This window comes from Stegodyphus dumicola, chromosome 5, assembly GCF_044657685.1.
Source record: "Stegodyphus dumicola isolate Sdum_Otavi_A_Nest chromosome 5, ASM4465768v1".
NCBI lineage: Eukaryota > Metazoa > Arthropoda > Arachnida > Araneae > Eresidae > Stegodyphus > Stegodyphus dumicola.
In genome coordinates, this window is record NC_140772.1 from 207,897,709 (window position 1) to 207,917,578 (window position 19,870).

General features: G+C 31.9%; 1 protein-coding gene across 4 annotated transcripts in view; it reads left to right on the plus strand.

Moving 5' to 3' along the window:
* LOC118201206 (rhophilin-2-like) overlaps positions 1–19,870 on the plus strand; it is a 237,488-nt gene that overhangs the window by 173,265 nt on the left and 44,353 nt on the right. For all 4 annotated transcript variants that reach the window (XM_085817594.1, XM_085817593.1, XM_035373257.2 and 1 more), the window contains exons 2-3: positions 14,508–14,623; positions 16,176–16,304. In XM_085817594.1, the coding sequence (XP_085673720.1) occupies positions 14,508–14,623; positions 16,176–16,304 (245 nt within the window). The remainder of the gene's footprint in view (positions 1–14,507; positions 14,624–16,175; positions 16,305–19,870) is intronic.

Sequence of the window (19,870 nt, forward strand, 5' to 3'; positions counted from 1 at the left end):
AGTAACTGATAGCAGTTAAAAACTGTTAAGCTAAACTTACCAATTAAACGGCAGTTAAACATTTGCAACTGACAGCAGTTAAAAAGTGTCTAGAAATAGAAAAATGGCAGTTAAAAAGTGTCTAGAAATAGAAAAGTAATATTTCAGATTGGGTACCAGATCATGTCTCTGGATAATATCGATATCGATATAAAATAACAACGATTTTTTTACATTAATATGTGGAGCGAATGTAATAATTTGGTTGCTTGAACGAAAGGGAAAAAAATTATTTGGAAAGCAATCTGAACGCGAAATATAGAAAAAATACTTCCATAGTTTTTTTCACTTGTCTCTTCCTCCAATAAAAATAAAAGTAAATTTCCTCGCAAAAGTCTAACTAAGCCACATCTCTGATTTCTGCAAACAATGAAGTCAAATTTCGACTTGTTTGTAAGAAATGCTATTCAGCTTCTAAAGGGCATTTTCTGCGTGAAGTCTTTGAGGTGCAAAATAATTTGAAAGCTTACTGTTTCGCATAAATGATAGGTATTTTGAAGCATTTTCAACTTAAGAACAGAAGGCTTAGGAGCTATAACTAAGTAAGGGGCTTACAGCGATATTAATGTGATAATTAATATATATCAAATATGCGATTCGTTATCTGTAGATAAAAAAAATCTTCGAGCAGTTAAGAGATAAAATTCTTGCTTTCAGCTATTCTAAATTTCCAGATAATATATAACAGTGTATAGGACGGCTGTGAGCATATCTCTTGATTTCTAGATAATTCTACTGCTGATATAAAGGCATATTTTGATAGTACAACTTAAATTTAGTATGCTAGAGTGTAGTTGATTTCTGAAAAGAGATCTTCCGGAAAGGAGCCAGGACTGTACCAAGTGGCTTGATTTTGTAACACTGTGATATGTGGACATTATACTCTGTATTATGAGTCATTACTAAATTAAAGACTGAAGACGGCAAAATCGCTGAACACTGGTACCTGACACTGGTTTCGATTCCCGGTGCCAGTGTTCAGGATTTTACCGCAGACCGTTATCTGAGTTCCATTTCAGGAGACAAGCTGGCGTATGGACTTTTCATAATTTTCTCCATGTGTAACGTGTATACTATAAGCCAGTTTCCCATAGAAAGAACTCCATGGAGGTATCTCTCCCCTTGGACAAAGAGCCACAATTAAACAAACAAAAGAAAAAAAAAACCATAACCATAAATGTTTTCTTCAGTAAGTGAACAGATATGTAAGCAAACATGCATTAAATTAAATAACATGGAAGTGAAAGATGACGCAATTTAATTTAAGCATGTGGCATCTTCTTGTTTTTATTTCGATATTTTTTAATAGCTTCTTGGTAACATCAAGATAAACACAATGATGAAAGAAATCCATTACTGCTATTGCAGTAGCATTTTTGATGCGGAACCGCTTCGCAAGTGTCCGCGCATGAAATTACCAACACCTTTACGCAAGTCGACCGCTTTTCAGAAAGACAGAAACATTTATAAAGGTATCTGTCATTAAGCAGATCAATTTCAAACGCGAAAAATAGTTACTTTCATAAATGTACGGGAAAGTTTACGCCAAGCCACCGCTATGCAGCTAAGGTTTTTAGGCTGCTATTTGATCACTAAAGTGGAAAAATTCTGCTTGCACAGTAAAGATGTTTGAGCCTTTTGAAAGGTGCTTTTTCAAGTTAGAAACGGATTGGCATCTTTAAGTAGAAAGCACCCTCATTAACATTTTTGTCTTTTCAAACAGTAATCGCCTTACCTTTCCAAACACCGGCACTGTTATAACGTGGTATCATCAAGAACGATTCTTGGATTTTGAAAAAATTCATTACCCGGGATTCAATGCCCGACTTTAGGTTCTCTGTCTATTGCGCTGGCCGTTATACCACAAGAGCATTATCTTTAGTTTTTTTTATACTCACACCCACATACTTAAAGAGCAGTCGATCTAATCAAGTTAGTAACGAATTATATATATATATATTTTTTTTTCCGGGCATAACTGGAGAGAATCTATATCAGGATTTTTGCTGGAATGTCTTTACACTGAGAATCGATCGACATCCTCTCATAGTTGGTTAGTATTTCACAAAAGAGAACGGAAGAAATATAAAGCTTTTCGAAAAACAAAACAAAATAAAAAATCTGAAAGCTTTCAGATTTTATATTACGCCCAAACGGGCGTTTTTTTTTTTTTTTTTTTTAATATCATGTTCTTCGCCCTTAAATACATTAAATTCAATTCAACAGCAATATCACAAAATATTTAAAACAGCATATCTTTAGAATTTCCGATACACAGTCAGGCGCGTTGGAGATAAAAATGTTTTTTGGTGTCCATTCCTCGCTTTGAAATCATTGAGTTTCTTAATAAAAAACTCATAAATGCTTCATAAAATCTGAAATAGGTAATAAAACAATTTCGAAATTCAAAATTCGGCCTTCCAAGTGCCCATGTTTGATTGGAGGATTACGTTATTCAAAATTTAATGGCTCCAGGTACTGTTGTTTCTTCACAATGCGAGAAACATTCAAGTATTCATGCAAGTTCTTCATTATTGAGTTCCTTTGAATGTAATGCATGGCGATAATATTTGGTGGCAACAGTTTGAAAAGTGAATCGAAGCAAAATACCGATTTGAAATTAGTAGCACTTCTGAGCTAATAAATAAAAAGAATAACAAATAAAATAAAAAATAAATAAAGAAAGAAAAAATTTAGAAGTTATATTTTAATTTCATATCCGAATTTAATTGTGTAAATAAGGGATAAGAAGGGTATTTCCTAATGCTGCTTTAACCGAAATTACTAAATTAATTTCCAATAAGCGAGAAATATCTGTTTTGTCGCTACTATTCTTTCTCTTCTCGTTTTGCAAATAAGAGATGAAGTGTCGATTTCCCCTTCTTTCTGCACAAGACAAAAGAAATGATGTTTTGCTTCTTGCTATGCGCTGGGCACATCCAATAATCCTTAATCGACTTATTCCGCTCTTTCCTAAAGAACTTCATTATTCTTGGCAGAGCAAAAAAATAAAAAACAAAGCAAAAGGATTTCAGGACTTCGAAGAATAATATCTGCAAAAGAAAAAGCTCTATGCGTTACATTAAAATCTTTATAACTAAATTTCTATTACATTCAGCTCCTCGTATTCCCTCTCTTTGAATTCCCTAGATATTTGTTTGGCATGAGAAAATAGTCCTGTTCATAAAACCGTTACAGCGAATTTTATTCATCATAAATATGTAGCGCGGGTTCCCCACCCTCAAAGGAAAACTTTTTTTGTAAGACTGGTATAGTTTGCTAGGGATATTTTGGTTGGTAATATCAAAATTAGAAATGAAATCATTTTTGAAGTCATTATTGACAGTTTCTTATTTGTGAAAGCGCAAACTACGGTTCATTTAAAATCATTTGAATGGGATTTAATTAGTAATTGTGTAAGATTTCCAATGGGATCAGTGTGGACCCCCCCCCCCCCGGAATTAAATTTTAAAGGGGATCGATCAATGATGATCAGGAGCTCGATAGTCAAATAAGCAGGGGCAATTTATCAACATAATGAAAATCTCGTTGATTACCTCCTCCCCCTCAAAAAACTGTTAATATTGTAAAATTCATAATTAATTTGCTTATTGATACAAAGCTATATCATGTATAGTAAGGAAGAAAATCATATAAAATAAATATAAGAGAGGAATATATGCAAAAATTGTTTAATGTATTTTAAACATTAATAATGCTTTTTTAAAATATTAAGTTTCTTATGCAAAACGTGCAACATAAAAAACTCAAAAAATGCAGCAACACAAAAAAAAACGTAACCAAAAATAACAAAGGCCAAAACTTTCTGAGAAGATATGTTACTTGTTACATACAAGCCGCTTGCAAAATTTAAAAGATTTTGTTGTTTGCTTCTAAGACATTGAAAATTTGCGTGTGCCAGCATAGCTCATAGAACTGCGATATATTTGATCTTGATATATATAACGCAAAAAGTTTTGCAATTTATTTTGTAATATTCCAAAGTAAAAGCTTTTACTAACAACATTATTGAATTTTGCTCTTCTTACCTAGTAGAAGACATGCAGATAGGAAACAGCAGCAGGCTTTAGTCAAGTGAAACAAGAAATAAGTTGAATATTTTTAATGAGGCGATTAAAGAATTAAATTAAAAAAAATAATCTGAACGTTTCAGATTTTATATTACGCCCAAAGGGGCGTTTTTTTAACGTTTTGTCTGTTGTTTTTATTTATTAAATATCATGTTCTTCGCACTTTAAACCATAAAATTCAATTTAACAGCAATCGCAAAATAATTTTAAAATGAGCGTATCTTTAGAATTTTCCATACACAATCACGCGCACTGGATATATATATATATATATTTATTTATTTTTCCCGTAATAGTGTTGCCATTGCACGCTTTGAAATCGTTGAGTTCCTTAATATAAAACTCGTTAAATGCTTTGCAAAATATGAAATAGATAATAAAACAAATTCCAGATTCTGGCTTTCAGATGCCCATATTCGGTGAAGGATTACGTTATTCAAAATTTGATGACCGTTTTTATCCGCTTTTTAAGTTCCGCTTTTTTATTACAGTGCGAGAAACATATATATATATATATATATTTATGCAGATTTTTCATTATTTAATTTCTTTAAATATAATGCAGAGCGATAGTATTTGGTGGCAACAGTTTGAAAAGTGAAACGCCACAAAATGCCAAAAGAAAATATTAAAGGTCTTTGGGCTAACAATTTTATATTAAATATTAAAAAAATTGCATCAATACATCATGTTTAATTAAAATCGAACTGTGTAATTAGAATCTGGGATTTTATTTCGGAAAATTTGTTTATATTTGTAAGATTAAAAGTAATAATAATGTAAAAAATAATGAAACAAAAAATCGAATTACTAATTTTCTCAAAACTTTTGTTCGTTTTCATGTTATATTTAAGCTATTTACGTACAATTATTTGTATTTTGGTTATGTTGTATGGTAATTTGTATTTTGGTTATGTTGTACGAAGAAAATCGTAAGAGACTCGATGAAAAAAAATCATTCTTTTAAAAGATGTCGATGCAATAAAAAAGTTTGGGAATTCCTACTCTAGTGCCATGCTTCTGTGATGTATTGATTAACACGTATAGACAGTAACAGGAATATCTGTTGTTTAATTCTTCTCGACGACAGAGAAACTGAATTTTCCTATTTTCTGCTCTGAATAAAATCTAATGTGATCGGATTATTTTGACTTTGGCAAAAACTCGAGGATTATCTGCATAAATGACTTTAGGATTTGCATAAATGCCTTCTTGGAGAACTTTATAAGGTGGCATTGTCTCTACTATTTGACTAAACAAGCTGAAGCTAACAAATGTGTATCTTTTATTCAAATCAGATGTCAAAAATTCTTCTGAAATCTGTCTCGGCCTTTTCGAATCACGTGACGGTGCATGTTCCGTAATGTCTTTTCCGATTTCTAATTATTTGTTTTCAGATAACGTAAAAATCCGTGGTTTCCAGTTCCTTTATTATTGAGCATATTTTATTTTACCAACTGTTTAATCTTTTACATTAATATATAATTATATCTTTTACATCTCATAATTATCTCACTTTTAGCTATGTAGCTGATTCTTGTTTCTAGGAAATATATGTAAAACATAATGTTCCTTACCTTTCTTGATTTTCGAGGAGGGGATGAATAGAAACCAGGTGGTACCATATGAGTAAAATAGGGTCATCTGGAGAAATGCATAGATGCTGGTGGTAATTTTGCTATGAAATTTGAATAATTGAATGGTACTCGAACCATTTGCATTTAATAAAACTGGCTTTTGAGACTTGAAGTCTAGCATTGTAAAGTTTTTTACATGCATGTGAGTTGTAAACTATAAAGACTTGCATAATTAATTTATTTCTTTTCTCTGTATCACAGACAATGAGAAAAATAATCAGAAATTTTTATGAGTTCTTAAAGTGACCTTATACTAAGAAATGATTTAAATATTTTTTTCTAAAATTCATGTTATACCCAATGATGATTTATATCATATTAATATATTAAATTAATATGATATAAATCATCATTAATATGATATAAATCATCAAAAACTACGAAAGTGACCATGCAGCCAGCCCGTTTACATGTACATATATTAAATATGTACATGTGAACGGGCTGGCTGCATGGTCACTTTCGTAGTTTTTCCCATGTGTAACATCTATAAGAACCAGTTTCCCTTAGAAAATTCTCCACGAAGACATCCGTTCCCTTTGGCAGATAGCCCTAGTGTGCTTTGCCATTATAAACAAAACCGATATTAATTTTATTTTAGTTTTCATTTTTCGAAAATTGCTTGCTAAAATTTAGCTAGTTAAAATTTAGAATTATTTAATTGAACTTCAATTTTTATAACGGTGTTTATAGGCCCACTGGTGCGTTTTCATAATTTATTAAAAGGAAATAACGTTTTCGAATATTTTTGTACAGTTATTTTAGATTTTTATCTTAATATGACTTTTATTTTTGCATCATTTTACATTTCGGTTTAGTTTGATTATAAATTTACTTTTATTATTTGCTTTTAACTGGTAGGATACCAGACGCAGCGGGTTAGTGAGTTATTGTGGGATTGTTAGAAATATTATTTAGCAATTTTTAAACAATAGCATTTAATTAAGAGCGATTTGAGTCCGATAATAATAAGAAGAACAAAACCTGTGTTTGGCCCTCATTAATCTTCCGGGTTTGAGGTTTTAGCTACTAACCCCTTGAAAAATTCTATTTGAAACATTAAGCAAGGATGATTAATTGGTTTTATTTATTTCTTCTATTAATATTTTTCTAACTTTAACAGTTATCTACCAAATCACATGAGGCAATTCTAAACATTTCCTAGCATGGGATAATCTTTAAAAAAAATACTTTTTTTTAAAAAAAATTCCTTAGATATATATATATATTATTTCATCTCTTTGAAAATAATAATTTATCAGTCTGTACTTTCACTTTTGAAAATTAAATGAAAGGCTTTCTCAGTAAAAGTTATGTGAAGTTTCCTCAAATACAAATAGTTAATACTTAAATCGAATTTAAATTTATGTTTAACAATGCAAGAGAAATCTCTTTCAAAACCTGAAAGACATTAATCAAGGTTTTCCTTTCTTACATATGTTTGAGCATATTATGCTTCCAAAAGAGATAGCAGATTTGTCTCCATTTGACCTAGAGGATAAAGAAATTCCTCATTTTCCACCTTCCCTTTTCCCAACAAAAGATTACACTTAATTTCGCAATTTGCTCTTTCTTCTCCAAGAAAAGGTTTTATTTCATTTCATTGTTGGGTAAGTAACATAGTTTGCAAACTAAAGTCAAAATCTTCCTTATGCTGTAATCAAGGTTTATGAATGCTCATGGAAAATTGTGCCTTTAGAACAAAATCGAAGTGTTTTTCTCATCAGAATTTGTCGCCTTGCTTGCCAAGCAAGTATTTCTACAGCATGAAAGGGATAAAGTAGATTTATCATTATTTGGATTGGAAATAAACGTTTGTAATCTCAGCATTTTGTTATGCTAATGAATTAAATTCTCCAGTGGAAGAAATATGTAGGAATTGCACTGTAGTTTTTAAAATTTAGTTAGCATATTGCCACTCTTATTTATAAAAATTATGAAAGAACTATTTTCCGTAATTGTTGCAATGGAAATTTTCCTTTTATTAGAGATGGGACATTCTGATCCTCGAATCGAATGAATTTTGAAACAGAATCGATATTCGAAATTTCCAGTTGTCATGCTCGAATCTTCTGATTCCTAAAGCTAATGCAGTAATTCAAGGAATGACACACAATATGTTTGTGTTATGTATTTTATTGGAAATAAAAATATCTATCTTCTTTTTATTAAAATTTTATTGATGAAAAAATGTGTAAAGCATTTCAGGAGAATCAAATCCAAGAATCCATGAATAGATAATAACTTGAAAATAATCATCCCCTTTCCCCGGAAAAAAAAATCTCTTACCCCCCGAACTCTGATGGAAAAATACAAAATCGAATATGGGTCCGCATTTAGATACTAGCGCCACCTAACTCCCAAAGATTTTATGCTATTGTTAGCAATATCAAAAATCAAGTATGAATATTACTATCATTATTAATAAGAATCAATGTACGTGTATAAAAATAATAAGATTTAGTGGTAGTTTCTGTATTCACAAACATTGCCCAATATGCTCTGAAATATTTTTATTTCAGCAGATATCTAAACTGACTTTAAAAAACACTGCAATTTTTCTCTGCCCATACCAGGGTTTCCCTCCCATCAGTCGAATTATTGCACAAATCTTCATCTTAATTGCTTATCATGGACTATTGCCTAGAAAACAGATTACTATAACTGCTTTACAATAAGATATGCCTTACGCACCATACGAAATCAAAATTCGGAAAGTGACATAAAATTGATGGGGATAGGACACTCCAGTCCAGGCGCCCGTTGCAACGAACGGCTCGTTCAAGGGTGATACCAGGGTTTCGCATGCTCTTACCAGGCATTCCTTTCCTACCTCCATGGGCTTACCAACCTTATGCCCGCGGGCACCATGACGCCCGCCGATGTGAGGTCACAATAAAATTGTTTTAGTTTTCAAAAAATTTCTATGGGAAAGTTTTCTCATTTTGAATGAAATAGAAATTCCGTCCAACACAGACAACAACAGAAAGCAAAATGTGACCGATCTCTCTCGCTCTCTTTCTTTTTTTTTTTTTTTTTTTTTTTTATGTTCATGTATTATTAACTATTCCTACTATAAATTCCCCTTGAAAAAGTAAATGGTGGCCGCCGTCCAGCAGATATTCTAGACTGTGCTCTTAGGGGCAAAAAGGTTAAGGACCCCTGCCTTAAACAATAAGGCATACATTAAGCTTACGTCATTAGATCTCAGTCCACATTCCAGCAGAAACATCGAAAACTCATATCTTCAGTTTCTGCAGAAAATCTTTGTTCTAGCTGCGCAAAGTTCTCTATCATTTAATTGTACGCAGTGTTTTCACATGATCTGAAAAGAAAAGCCTAGTGAAATAAGATCTAGATTTTATGGAAGCCAAAAATAGATTCATTTCACACCCATTATTTGGGTAAACATAGAGCAGTTTTGCTGTATCATAAAGCTGACAAATTTCCGTGACTTCAGTTTTGGAGAGATATCATATTATGACTAAACATGCCCTGTTGCAGCTAACAGTTATTATGTAATTTCTAGCATTAAGCTGCTGACAGTCACATAATAACTGTTAGCTGCAGCACAAAACCCCATCATTATTCTTCGAACATTTTGTATTTCACTTATTAAAAAACATCAACGACTAGATTGAAACTTGCGTTAACAGATTTTTTTTTCAAGGACATGAAATGCATCCTAGCAGTATCTTAACACAAAGTTACAAAGTTCAACGTCCGGATTAGAATTTTTAAAAGCCACTCTAAACGCATTACCGTAACGTAGAGACAATATCCATTAATGAAAATGGATATGTTTTTCGCACAGATACCTTCTGCGATGACGGATGGACATATTGTTCTTCTACATTGCTAGCACACCCAATATTTCTGGAGAACACCTTAGAGGAATTGCAGGTTACATAATAACTATTAATTAAATCTTTTGAATGGTATGACACGACAACCATTTTAAACATTAAAGTCATTGTTCCTGCCCCGTGTCAAGTGATAGGAAGTTCAGAAGGAACTTCGTGGTTTCTCTTACGTTCCATTGTTATTCTTCGTCACAAGTAATACAATTCATCCAGATATGTATCTGTACGTCGGTTTTACTTTGTGTTAGCTATCGAACATGTATCTGTATTTAGATACATGTATAAATGTGCTATCAACCAATAATTTTTACAACCGAGCTGCACTGACTTGACGGGTTTTAACTGTTTTGGGACTTAATGATGCACTTAATGATATGCATTAGTACTATTTCGCAACGATAAGATTTAACTTTAATGATTATTAATCATTATTTCATTTAAAAAAAACTAAAAATGGTTTATTAATGGTGATTTCGAAACACAAGATGACTATTTCTGCCTTCGAAAGTTCATGTTTACTGGTTGTGATCTGAATATAGAATAAGTCCTAATATTTTATCTTGAAACATCAGTCTATAAGTTAGTACCATCATGGTAGACTTTTAGTTCTTAGTAATCAATGTTTACTGTTTGTGACAGCTTGAATAACATTAGTCTCAAAAGAATAGCTTGTATGTAATATTCAACAGGCACATGACAACTATGAATATTATTAACGTCTCAGGAAAACTTCCCGTGATTGTACTTGCTTGTAGTGCAGTAAAAAAATGCATTTGAATTTTTTCGCAACAGAGAATGAAGTGTGAATGTAAAAATTGCTTTAATTATTATTAACATTATATGATTTAGTTTTGTTACAAAAGCAAAATAAACAATAAGAAAACATCATTTGCTTTCCTGTTTTTACAAATAAAACTTTGCTAAACTTTCCTAAGATAAGGAAAATACTTCGCTTTAACTATGCTAAAGATTAGTAATTGAATATCGAAAGCCAACTAACATCCATAACCTGAGATCTGTTCTTGACAACTGAATGAGACTGCTACCGAGTTCCCCTCCTTGTATGATGTAAATCCGATTCAAAGACATTTATTCATTAAATCGGCAGTTCTCTAGTGCTCTGCTGTAATTTAATAGCAGTCCGGTAAGTAAATATTATTAAAGTACACGTTAAAACAGTGCAGTTAAGTCTGTAATTACATGTCTGTATATCCCTACAATATCCATATCATGTATTTAAAAGCTAAGTAGAAAATTATAGAAGAAAATAAGTAAGTATCTAAATGTATGAATTTTCTCAAATCCATCAACTAAATTCCTTGTTTTATTCCTGAAATGTATTTATTCTATAAAAAATGTTCTTCCCCCCAGTTGGCCTAAACTTAATAGTCTCTATTCTGTCAATGGATAGAATTTCTGGCCTAGCTATAGTTCTTTTTTTTTAGCCCGTAGTTTTTTATGTCTGTTATGTCTATAGTTTGTTTTAACACTTTCCAGCTGAGTTGTAATACTGTAAACAATGGTTTACCATCGGGTGCTTATGAAAACTACCAGTAATAGTAGTTAGTTTTTATATATCTTTCATGTCTTTATTTAAATTCAAAATAAATATAAAGCAAAATAAAAGTAAAATATTAACATTGTAATTATGATAATTGGTATTACATAATGAAATGTGAATTTAACAATTCGATTAGAAGTAAATATATTTTACTTTAATTAATGCATACGTCAGTTTACGATAAATCGAGCTTACTTTTGCTCGGGCTTGCTGTTGCTATAAATCGAGCTTACTCTTGTTTCAGCTTTTTCTAAAAAGGAAATGATTGTGACGTCTATTTTTCTATGGAAAAAATGTAGTCATGCACTTAAGCTAAATCAAACATTAAATTTGGGCGTTTTTTTAGAGCGTCAAATTGCTATGTTTGCACATCAGAATGTATTTATTTCATATGTAACTGCAAATAGTATTTACGATTGTCAAATGCTAAATATTTGTTGTCTGATATTCTAGTCGAAAATGCTCGAAACTACTTTGACGTCAAGTATTATAAATTCTATTTCTCTTGTTTAGAAATTTATTAAACTTCCACTAAATAAAACACATTTTATTATTATTATTATCATCCCAAACGGGTGTTATCCCAGAAGAGCTATTAGTCTCCAAACGGAGTTTTACGTAGAAACACTTTAAATGTCCGAACCACTTTTCAAACTGTTGCCACCAAATATTAGCACCCTGTATTATATTTGAAGAAATTAAATAACGATGAATTTACATGAATGTACGTACTTTTCTTGAACTGTGAAAAAACAATGGTACTTATAGCCATCAATTTTTTAATAACATAGTCTTCTACCCGATCATGGGCACTTGGAAGCCCAAATTTTGAATTTCTGTTTTATTACCTATTTCATATTTTGTAAAACATTAACGAATTTTTGATTAACAAACTCATTGACTTCAAAGCGAGCAATGGCAACACTGGACGAAATAAAACATTTTTATATCCAGCGAATGTCTATCGGAAATTCTAAAGATATGCTCTTTCTAAATATTTTGTGATTTTGCTCTTGATTCGAATTTTATGCGGTTTAAGCCCCAAGAACGTGATATTTAATAAGTAACGTCAACACTCAAAAAATGTTAATACAAAAATTACGAAATAAAGTTTTGTAAAGATATTTTAGTAAGAAAAACTAAACATTGATGTAATGAACTGAGAAAAGACTGAAAAAAAAAAAAGGTATGCCGAATACTTGAAGCTGCATGAGGCCCTTTTCGGCGACGTTAAAATTGGAAAACTTTCAGATTTTATTTATTTATTTATTTACTTTTTTATGTGTGTGTACATATGTGTCTGTCGCATTTTGATGTTATTCAATAATAAAAAAAATTATTAAAAACAGACTCCTTTTTTTTAAACAAAATTAAATTGAAAGGCAACTTAGTATATTATATTTGTATGATTTTTTAATGCTTTTATTTATTTCATTTAATTTTTGAATTGTTAGTAGGAAATGTTTGTGCGAGGTTATTTTGCTGTGATCTAAAGTTTTCAGGTTGCGGTTTCTTTAATGTAAATACGTAATATTGAGTTTCCGTTGCGATATATTTATACTTATCTCATAACGGACGCATACAGTATTTACTAGCATGTCTCGTTTTTTTCACTATTTACCGTCCGTAAATAGAGATGGAAAAATAAAGCGGCCGGTAGAGTTTCTTAGCCAAGGGATCAAAACAAGACCTTAGTAGACAGATAAGTTCAGATAATCTTATTACTGTACTATACGGTTCAAATAAGTCTACAGTTTTTGCCTTAAGTTCCCACGTTTTGGTTAAGGGTACAAGCAAAATTTTTCTGAACTCGAGAACTAAGCTGAAAAATCCTTTAAAAGATCAAAAGTTTCTGATTTTTTTTCCCAAAGGCAGATTGTGAACAATTACAATTGTAACCCAGTCCATTAATGTATACAAGGCCGGATGGGGTGGTCTCTTTATTATGGAGGCACCTAATAGGTGGGCCTCCATCGCCTTTCCTATGAAGGAACGGACAGTTACAACCAGTAATAGCGGCAAAGTTTCTGAATTGTATGCTAAAAACACTAAAGAGAAAATATGCGATTAAATACAAATCCAGTTCATTGGAACGAGTACAGAAAAATTCTGCTTTGGGGAAATAGGATTTAGACCGCTGATCTTCGAAATGTGCTGAATCGTATTCTATTAAAATTTAGATTGGATTGAATTTTGTAATTTAAAATTATTAAATGCTTTCATTTGTGACTAGGCCAAATTAAGAGCAAAGAAAAATCCTTTTTAAGATGTCCAGAAGCTTCCACTAATCAAACAACGGAAATATAGATTAAAGTATTTTTAGTAAAATTAAAATAGTAGTAATAACGAGACAGCAGAAATTTTTTAACTAAGCTCTCCATTTTCCGAGCAATAAATCCGCTATGTTGCAAAGTATTCGTAAATGCTCTGTGTTTCATCGAATTTTGTTAACTTTTTCATGAATTTGCTATATTGTTATTCAGTACCTATTTTTTGCTTCAGTTGCAGTTGAAGAAATTAAGAATCCCTCCTACACTATTTTTCCCCCATTTTGAATTTCTCACCTGTCACTCTTTTTAGTCCAAAGGGGCAATCTGGCCAGAAAGACTATTAATTTCGTTGAATTACTATAAACGGCGAGTTCCTTTTTAAATTGTTGCCACCAAATATTAGATCCCTGTATTATATTTAAAAAGAAATTAAATAATGAAGAATCTGCATAAATGTATGTATATTTCTCGCATTGTGATTAAACAACGGTACCTAAAAGCCATCAAATTTTGAATAAAGTACGTCTCCACCCGAATATGGCCATCAAATTTGGAAGCTCAAATTTGGAATTTGTTTTATTATCTATCTATTTCATATTTTGTAAAGCATTTATGAGTTTTCGATTAAGAAATTTCATGATTTAAAAGCGAGCAATGGCAACACTGTACGGAAAAAAGCATTTTTATCTCCAGCGCGCGAGACTTTATATCGGAAATTATAAAGATATGCTCTGTTTTTGCGATATTGCTGTTGAATTTAATTTTATGGTTTAAATGCAAAGAATATGATGGTTAATAAATAAAGGTAACACACAAAACGTCAAAAGAACGCCCCTTTAGTCGTAATATAAAATGTAAAAAAGTGGTGGGTTTTTTTTTTTTTTTTTTTTTTTTAAATTTTGAATTTCTCACCTATCACTTTTTTCTTTTTTCCTCTCTCTTATATGGTACCCCAAATATTTTGAAACTCAATTTAATAAACTGTGAATAAGCAAATTCAACAGCCTGCGGCTATTTTGTAACTAATGATTTGCCTTTCTCTCTAGGGCACAGATCCTTTGGCAGCTACTTGCCGGGGGAGATTACAAGTACAGAGAGCGAAACTAAATCAAGAAATAAATTACCAAACGATGATGAGAAACGGAGCTGAAAAACTTTACAGGTAACAACAGATCGTGTGTAATCTTCTCGATTAAATGTCTATAATAATTTTTAGGCGCTGATGATAAATTGCTCACCAAAATTACTCAGGAGCCTAAAAATAAAATTTATAAATCATAAACATGATTTTCTATTAAATTTTACACGAGAAATGTTCAGCTAATCAACCCACAAGTATTTACTAAAATTTTGCCTTATATTTTACTCAAAACTTACTTCTTTTGTGCAACCCGTGCTTCCTGATATTAACCACTTGAGGCTCTCGTTGTTTGTGAGCCAGTGATGACCAGTGATGACAATGTAATTTTCCACATCTTCTTTTACTTCAGATTTACAATATCTGCAGATAATCTGAAAGTCTCAAGTCTGTCTTTCAGTGCCACCGGTCTCTGAAGAGAGTTTTCAGACCGACAGATTTTGAACACCCTCTCGCGGCGGAGATGCGAAATTATTGCAATTAAAACCTAACCTTATCCAGGTTTCAAATCTGGGCTCTTTGAAGTTCAAGTAGGATTTACTGATAACTTTACCTTTAGGTTGTTTCCATAGACAAATTGTTTAAATTATTGTTGCCTGCGCACGAGTTAGCAATAGATTGAGTGCACAGGTTCTATAATAGGTTAATATAATTTATTTTGTCAAAAGAAATATTTCAGAACTTCGGAATTTTCCACAGAATATTCGTTCAAGAATTTACTGTATCATACTGTACAATCAGTAGTTATACTTCAAATTACTAAGAACGCTAAACCCAGCGCAATGCAAAAGCGCATCTAAAGAGAAAGCTAATCCGATCTCACGCTGAACGAACAACTCGTAGCAATAGCAACAACTACCTAACTGAGAAGATACCTCTCTCCGACCTTATATAGTTTTCAACGCCGCCGAGATATTTCTAGTACTTTCTGCTTCTCGAAATTACTGGAAAGCAATATGAGGCTCGAATTAGAGCAAATACAATGATCAAATACATTTATTCAATTAAAATACTTATTACGGTAATACAGGGGCCAGATCAAAATGTCGCCAAATGAGACGACTTTTCGACTTTTGGCGATTTTTCGCCAAATTACCGAGATAAGTATTTACTCAATGTTAAATGCACTTGCCCCTGTATTCTTAGTTTTCCGGCATAGCTTTCTCTTAAAATTTGTTTCGCGTTACATTACACAGTAAAATACAATTCCACATATAAGTGTACTAAAATCATCTATGTATGTACAAAATTCCTAACACTACTTTTATACATTGTTTTCCAGTTCTAGTTTTGAGTTAGGTTTAAAGTTTGACGAAGCGACCTTCAGATTTAAAAGAACATTACAGAACAACGTTAAAATAAGTTGCAACAAAAATAAAAGTTGAATTTCAAAGGAATTGAACAAAATCAATCTTCGTCTTCATAGAAATTTTGCAATCAATTTTGAACTATCAACAGTTTCCCACAATTCTTTCTGAAATTTTTAATATTATTTAATAATAATTTATATATAAATTTCTGTACTCTTATATTTAAAAAATATAATAATAATTTTGTTACTACTTTTACGTTTCAGAGCAACAACCAACAAGAAGCTGAAGGAAACAATAGCCTTAGAGTTAAGCTTTGTCAACTCAAGTCTTCAGCTGCTAAAAGAACAGCTGGCGGATTTAAACAGTTCTGTACAACTGTATCAAAACAACAGGTACTTACTTAATACTTCCCAAATCGTTAGCTTTGTACTGAAAAAAAAAAAAAAAAAAGTGTCCCTTTTCTCATTGCTCATGGCATGAATACGTTTTTACGAAGTAAGCTTTGTTTCTGTGGTTGCTTCCATGTTTCTTCAAAAGACTAGTACATGTTAGATATTTTTCATTTCTATTCGCTATGAATCTTCAATGAATATTGCTGCCTGAAAACGAATATGAAAGGCGGCAAGAGGTAAAATAAGATATGTAGTGTTACCTATAGCTCTCAGACCAATATCTGAAAAGCAAAATGCTTTCTAAATTTTGTTTTACCAATTTATTTGTTTAATTAACTATGATTTGATTATACTATAAGGTATTTCTCCCGCCTTCCTAGTGTGTCTTCGTGGTGTAGTGGTTCTGCACGCTGGGCCGGTATTCCAGAGGTCCGTAGTTCGATTCCCTGCGAAGGCGATTACTCATTTTTTATCCTGTATGCTTCAAAAAAAAATTCCTAATGTTTCTACAATACATAGATCCTACAACCCCCCGCCTTCTAAAGCCATTCTGTAAATCCCCTCCCCCATTTATAGCATAAAAATAAGGAAAGTGGGCTTTATGTTAGTTTTGGTGGTAGGGAAAGAAGGGAATACTCGGATTTGTCAATCACGATGTGTATCAAAAGTAGGACGAAGGTGTTCAGTTAGTATATAAAGCCTTTTCTCCCATTTTTCTGCATGCCTTCATGGTGTAACGGTAGCACTTTCGGCGCGTATTCGAGAGTTCCAGGTTCGATTACCGGGAAGGGCCTTGCTCATTTTTCAGGTCTCCTGCTTCGGAAAAACCCTAATAACTCTACAGTGGTGGCGCCTGAACTGAAAAACGTGGTGGATGATGATTCTTCACCACCAGGATTTGGCCAGTGGGTCCCGTAATCCCGAGTTGCCCTTTAAAAGGAGGAGTATGTAAGATATTTTCTCTGTCCTTCCAATATGCCTTCGTGGTATAACGGTTTGCACACTCGGCGCGTATTCGAGAGAGTACTGCTCATTTTTCATGTCTCCTGCTTCAAAAAATATCTCTACAAGTCCAGTGGGGACTATGCCTGTAAAACCGCTGGTGAAGTTCTGGTGTCTCACCAGCTTCTTTGTATCTTGTACTTAGAGCCTCAAACTACTTTATTTGGGCTTTAATAAGATATAAATTGCAGGGTTTTAACAACAGAAATTAAAATACGTTAAGAGTTTTAACAACATAGCTAGAAAAGGCACGTGTGATGTGCCTCTAATGATTTAAAATTTTTTGTGTTTTAAAGAAACCAGTAAAATCTTCTGTTACGTTTAAAGACTGTTAATGCAAATCTGTTATATTTAAGAACTGTTAATGCAAAATAAAAAGAATGCATCTACTTTTTAAATCCTACAGAATATGGTTCTTTGTTAAAGATACTTGAATGCCATTAAGCATTAAGGTTTTAAATTATTTTGAAATACTTCTAAGTTATGCATAGCACTACAGCAAAACGCAGAAGCTTAGTGTGTTTTGCAAAAGCAATATTCCTTGGTAACTGAAATGTACGAACTGTTTTACGATTAACTTTGAAATACTGAAGATATTCAGTCAAAAATCATGTATACATGGTTATTTTTAGTAAACGAATTTAACATAGGATTTTGTAGATTGTCTTTTGGGGAATATTGCTGTCTTTATATACCCAAAAGACAGGTGCAACAACTATATTTACATCAGTTTCATTTAAAGTCACCAGAAGTAACTTAATATCCCATTACCTTTTTCCAATGCTTAATGGTATGCATGCAGTTTTTCCCTATCCATTTAGCTACAAACGGAAACAATTCAGATGTCATATTCTAAAAAATTTTTAATGGTCATCTGATTATTGGGAGGGGGGATACTGTTCTTTTTATGTACAGACTGCGAATTCGCAAATGCTGTATACGATTATAATTTTTTCAAATGCAAATTTACAGTCTGTTTTAAATTACAGTGTTACATCCTTTTCAACGTCAACCGAATCTTTCCAAAATTTTCGTTGCGTTACGTTATGTTATTATACGTACATTTATAACCCATGCGACTTGACAAGTTTCGGCACTGAGTGAAATACAGTTACTGGTGATCAATTGACCTTGAAATCTCCGGTGCATTAATTTATATATGACGTATACGAAAAAGTTCTTTTAAGAATAGAAAGTAAATCCCCCCTCTCCCCCTTGTTGCATTCGAAACACTGCCCAAAATCTCACTCTAGTCATCATCTAATATTTTATTGATGACAGCAAAATTCGATTTATTCGACATCTTATTCGTATTTGTTGCTGTTCTAATTTCACAGGTACGAGCCATGGGGGAAAAAATGCTACTTGTTTAGTGTCCTGAGTTAATCATAGAGTATTTCCTCAGACAAAGAAGTTCTTATATCAAAAAGATGTTGCTACTGGCTAATCATGTCTCAAAAGGCAAAAACACTTCTCCATTTCCCCGCCATCTGCCGTCTTTTAGGTTCGAACAGCTGGGTCGTAACTGCGTACAGGCATGTTATATTAGTCGTTTTTACTGTCAAAACAAAGACGGTAGGCGTATTCTAACAGCTGTTTAGATGGTAAATAGACTTAAAGATTGTAGTTGTTCGAGATAAGTGAACTCGTACATTTCTTTCCGAACCATAATTCTGCTCTAATACTGTTATTGTGATTTCCCGCCAGTTCTGTAAAATTAATAATGTCTCTTACTGGTGTAGTTTCTTTTTCTTTTTATGCAGAATTGGATATTAATTACAATAAAATTAATAAATAATTAAACCGCAATGTAATAACAGTTACGTTGTAATACAAATTCATAGAAAACCTAATTGCAATTACAGTTAATTCAACAATTATGTAACTACAATTGCAATTTATTGTATTACAATTATAAAAATTACATTTTATGTAGTTCCAATAAGACTAAGATTGCATGTAAGACAGTGATAGTGTAAGTACAATTACGATGACTGCAATTACATCGTAAATATAACCGTAATAGCGGTGAAATTATAATTTAAATTTATTATTAACTGAGGTTTGTTTTCATCTATCAGAAAAGAAATGCAAGATCTATAATTCATCTTCTGTGAGCGCGCGCATTCTTTTCTCAGAATCTTCCATGAGATATTTAATTTCTCTTTTAAATTATTCATTCAGTTATTAAAAGCAATACGTCACTTAAAAGCAACAAACTTGCTTTTTAATAATTTCAGTTTTTATTTTACTTTTACAACATTAAACTCGTTTTTTAATAATTTAAAATTTTAGTTTATTGTTTCTAATAATAAACTTGCTTTCAGTAATTTCAGTTTTTTTCCCTATACTTTTTCTAAAAATAAACTGGCTTTTTAATAATTCCAATTTTTATTTTACTTTTTCTTTGATAAACTCACTTTTTAATAATTTCAGTTTTTAGCTTACTTTTCCTAATACTTAACTCGCTTTTAAATAATTTCAATTTGTATTTTAATTTTTCTAGTAATAAACCAGCTTTCTAATAATTTCAATTTGTATTTTACTTTTCTAATAAGAAACTC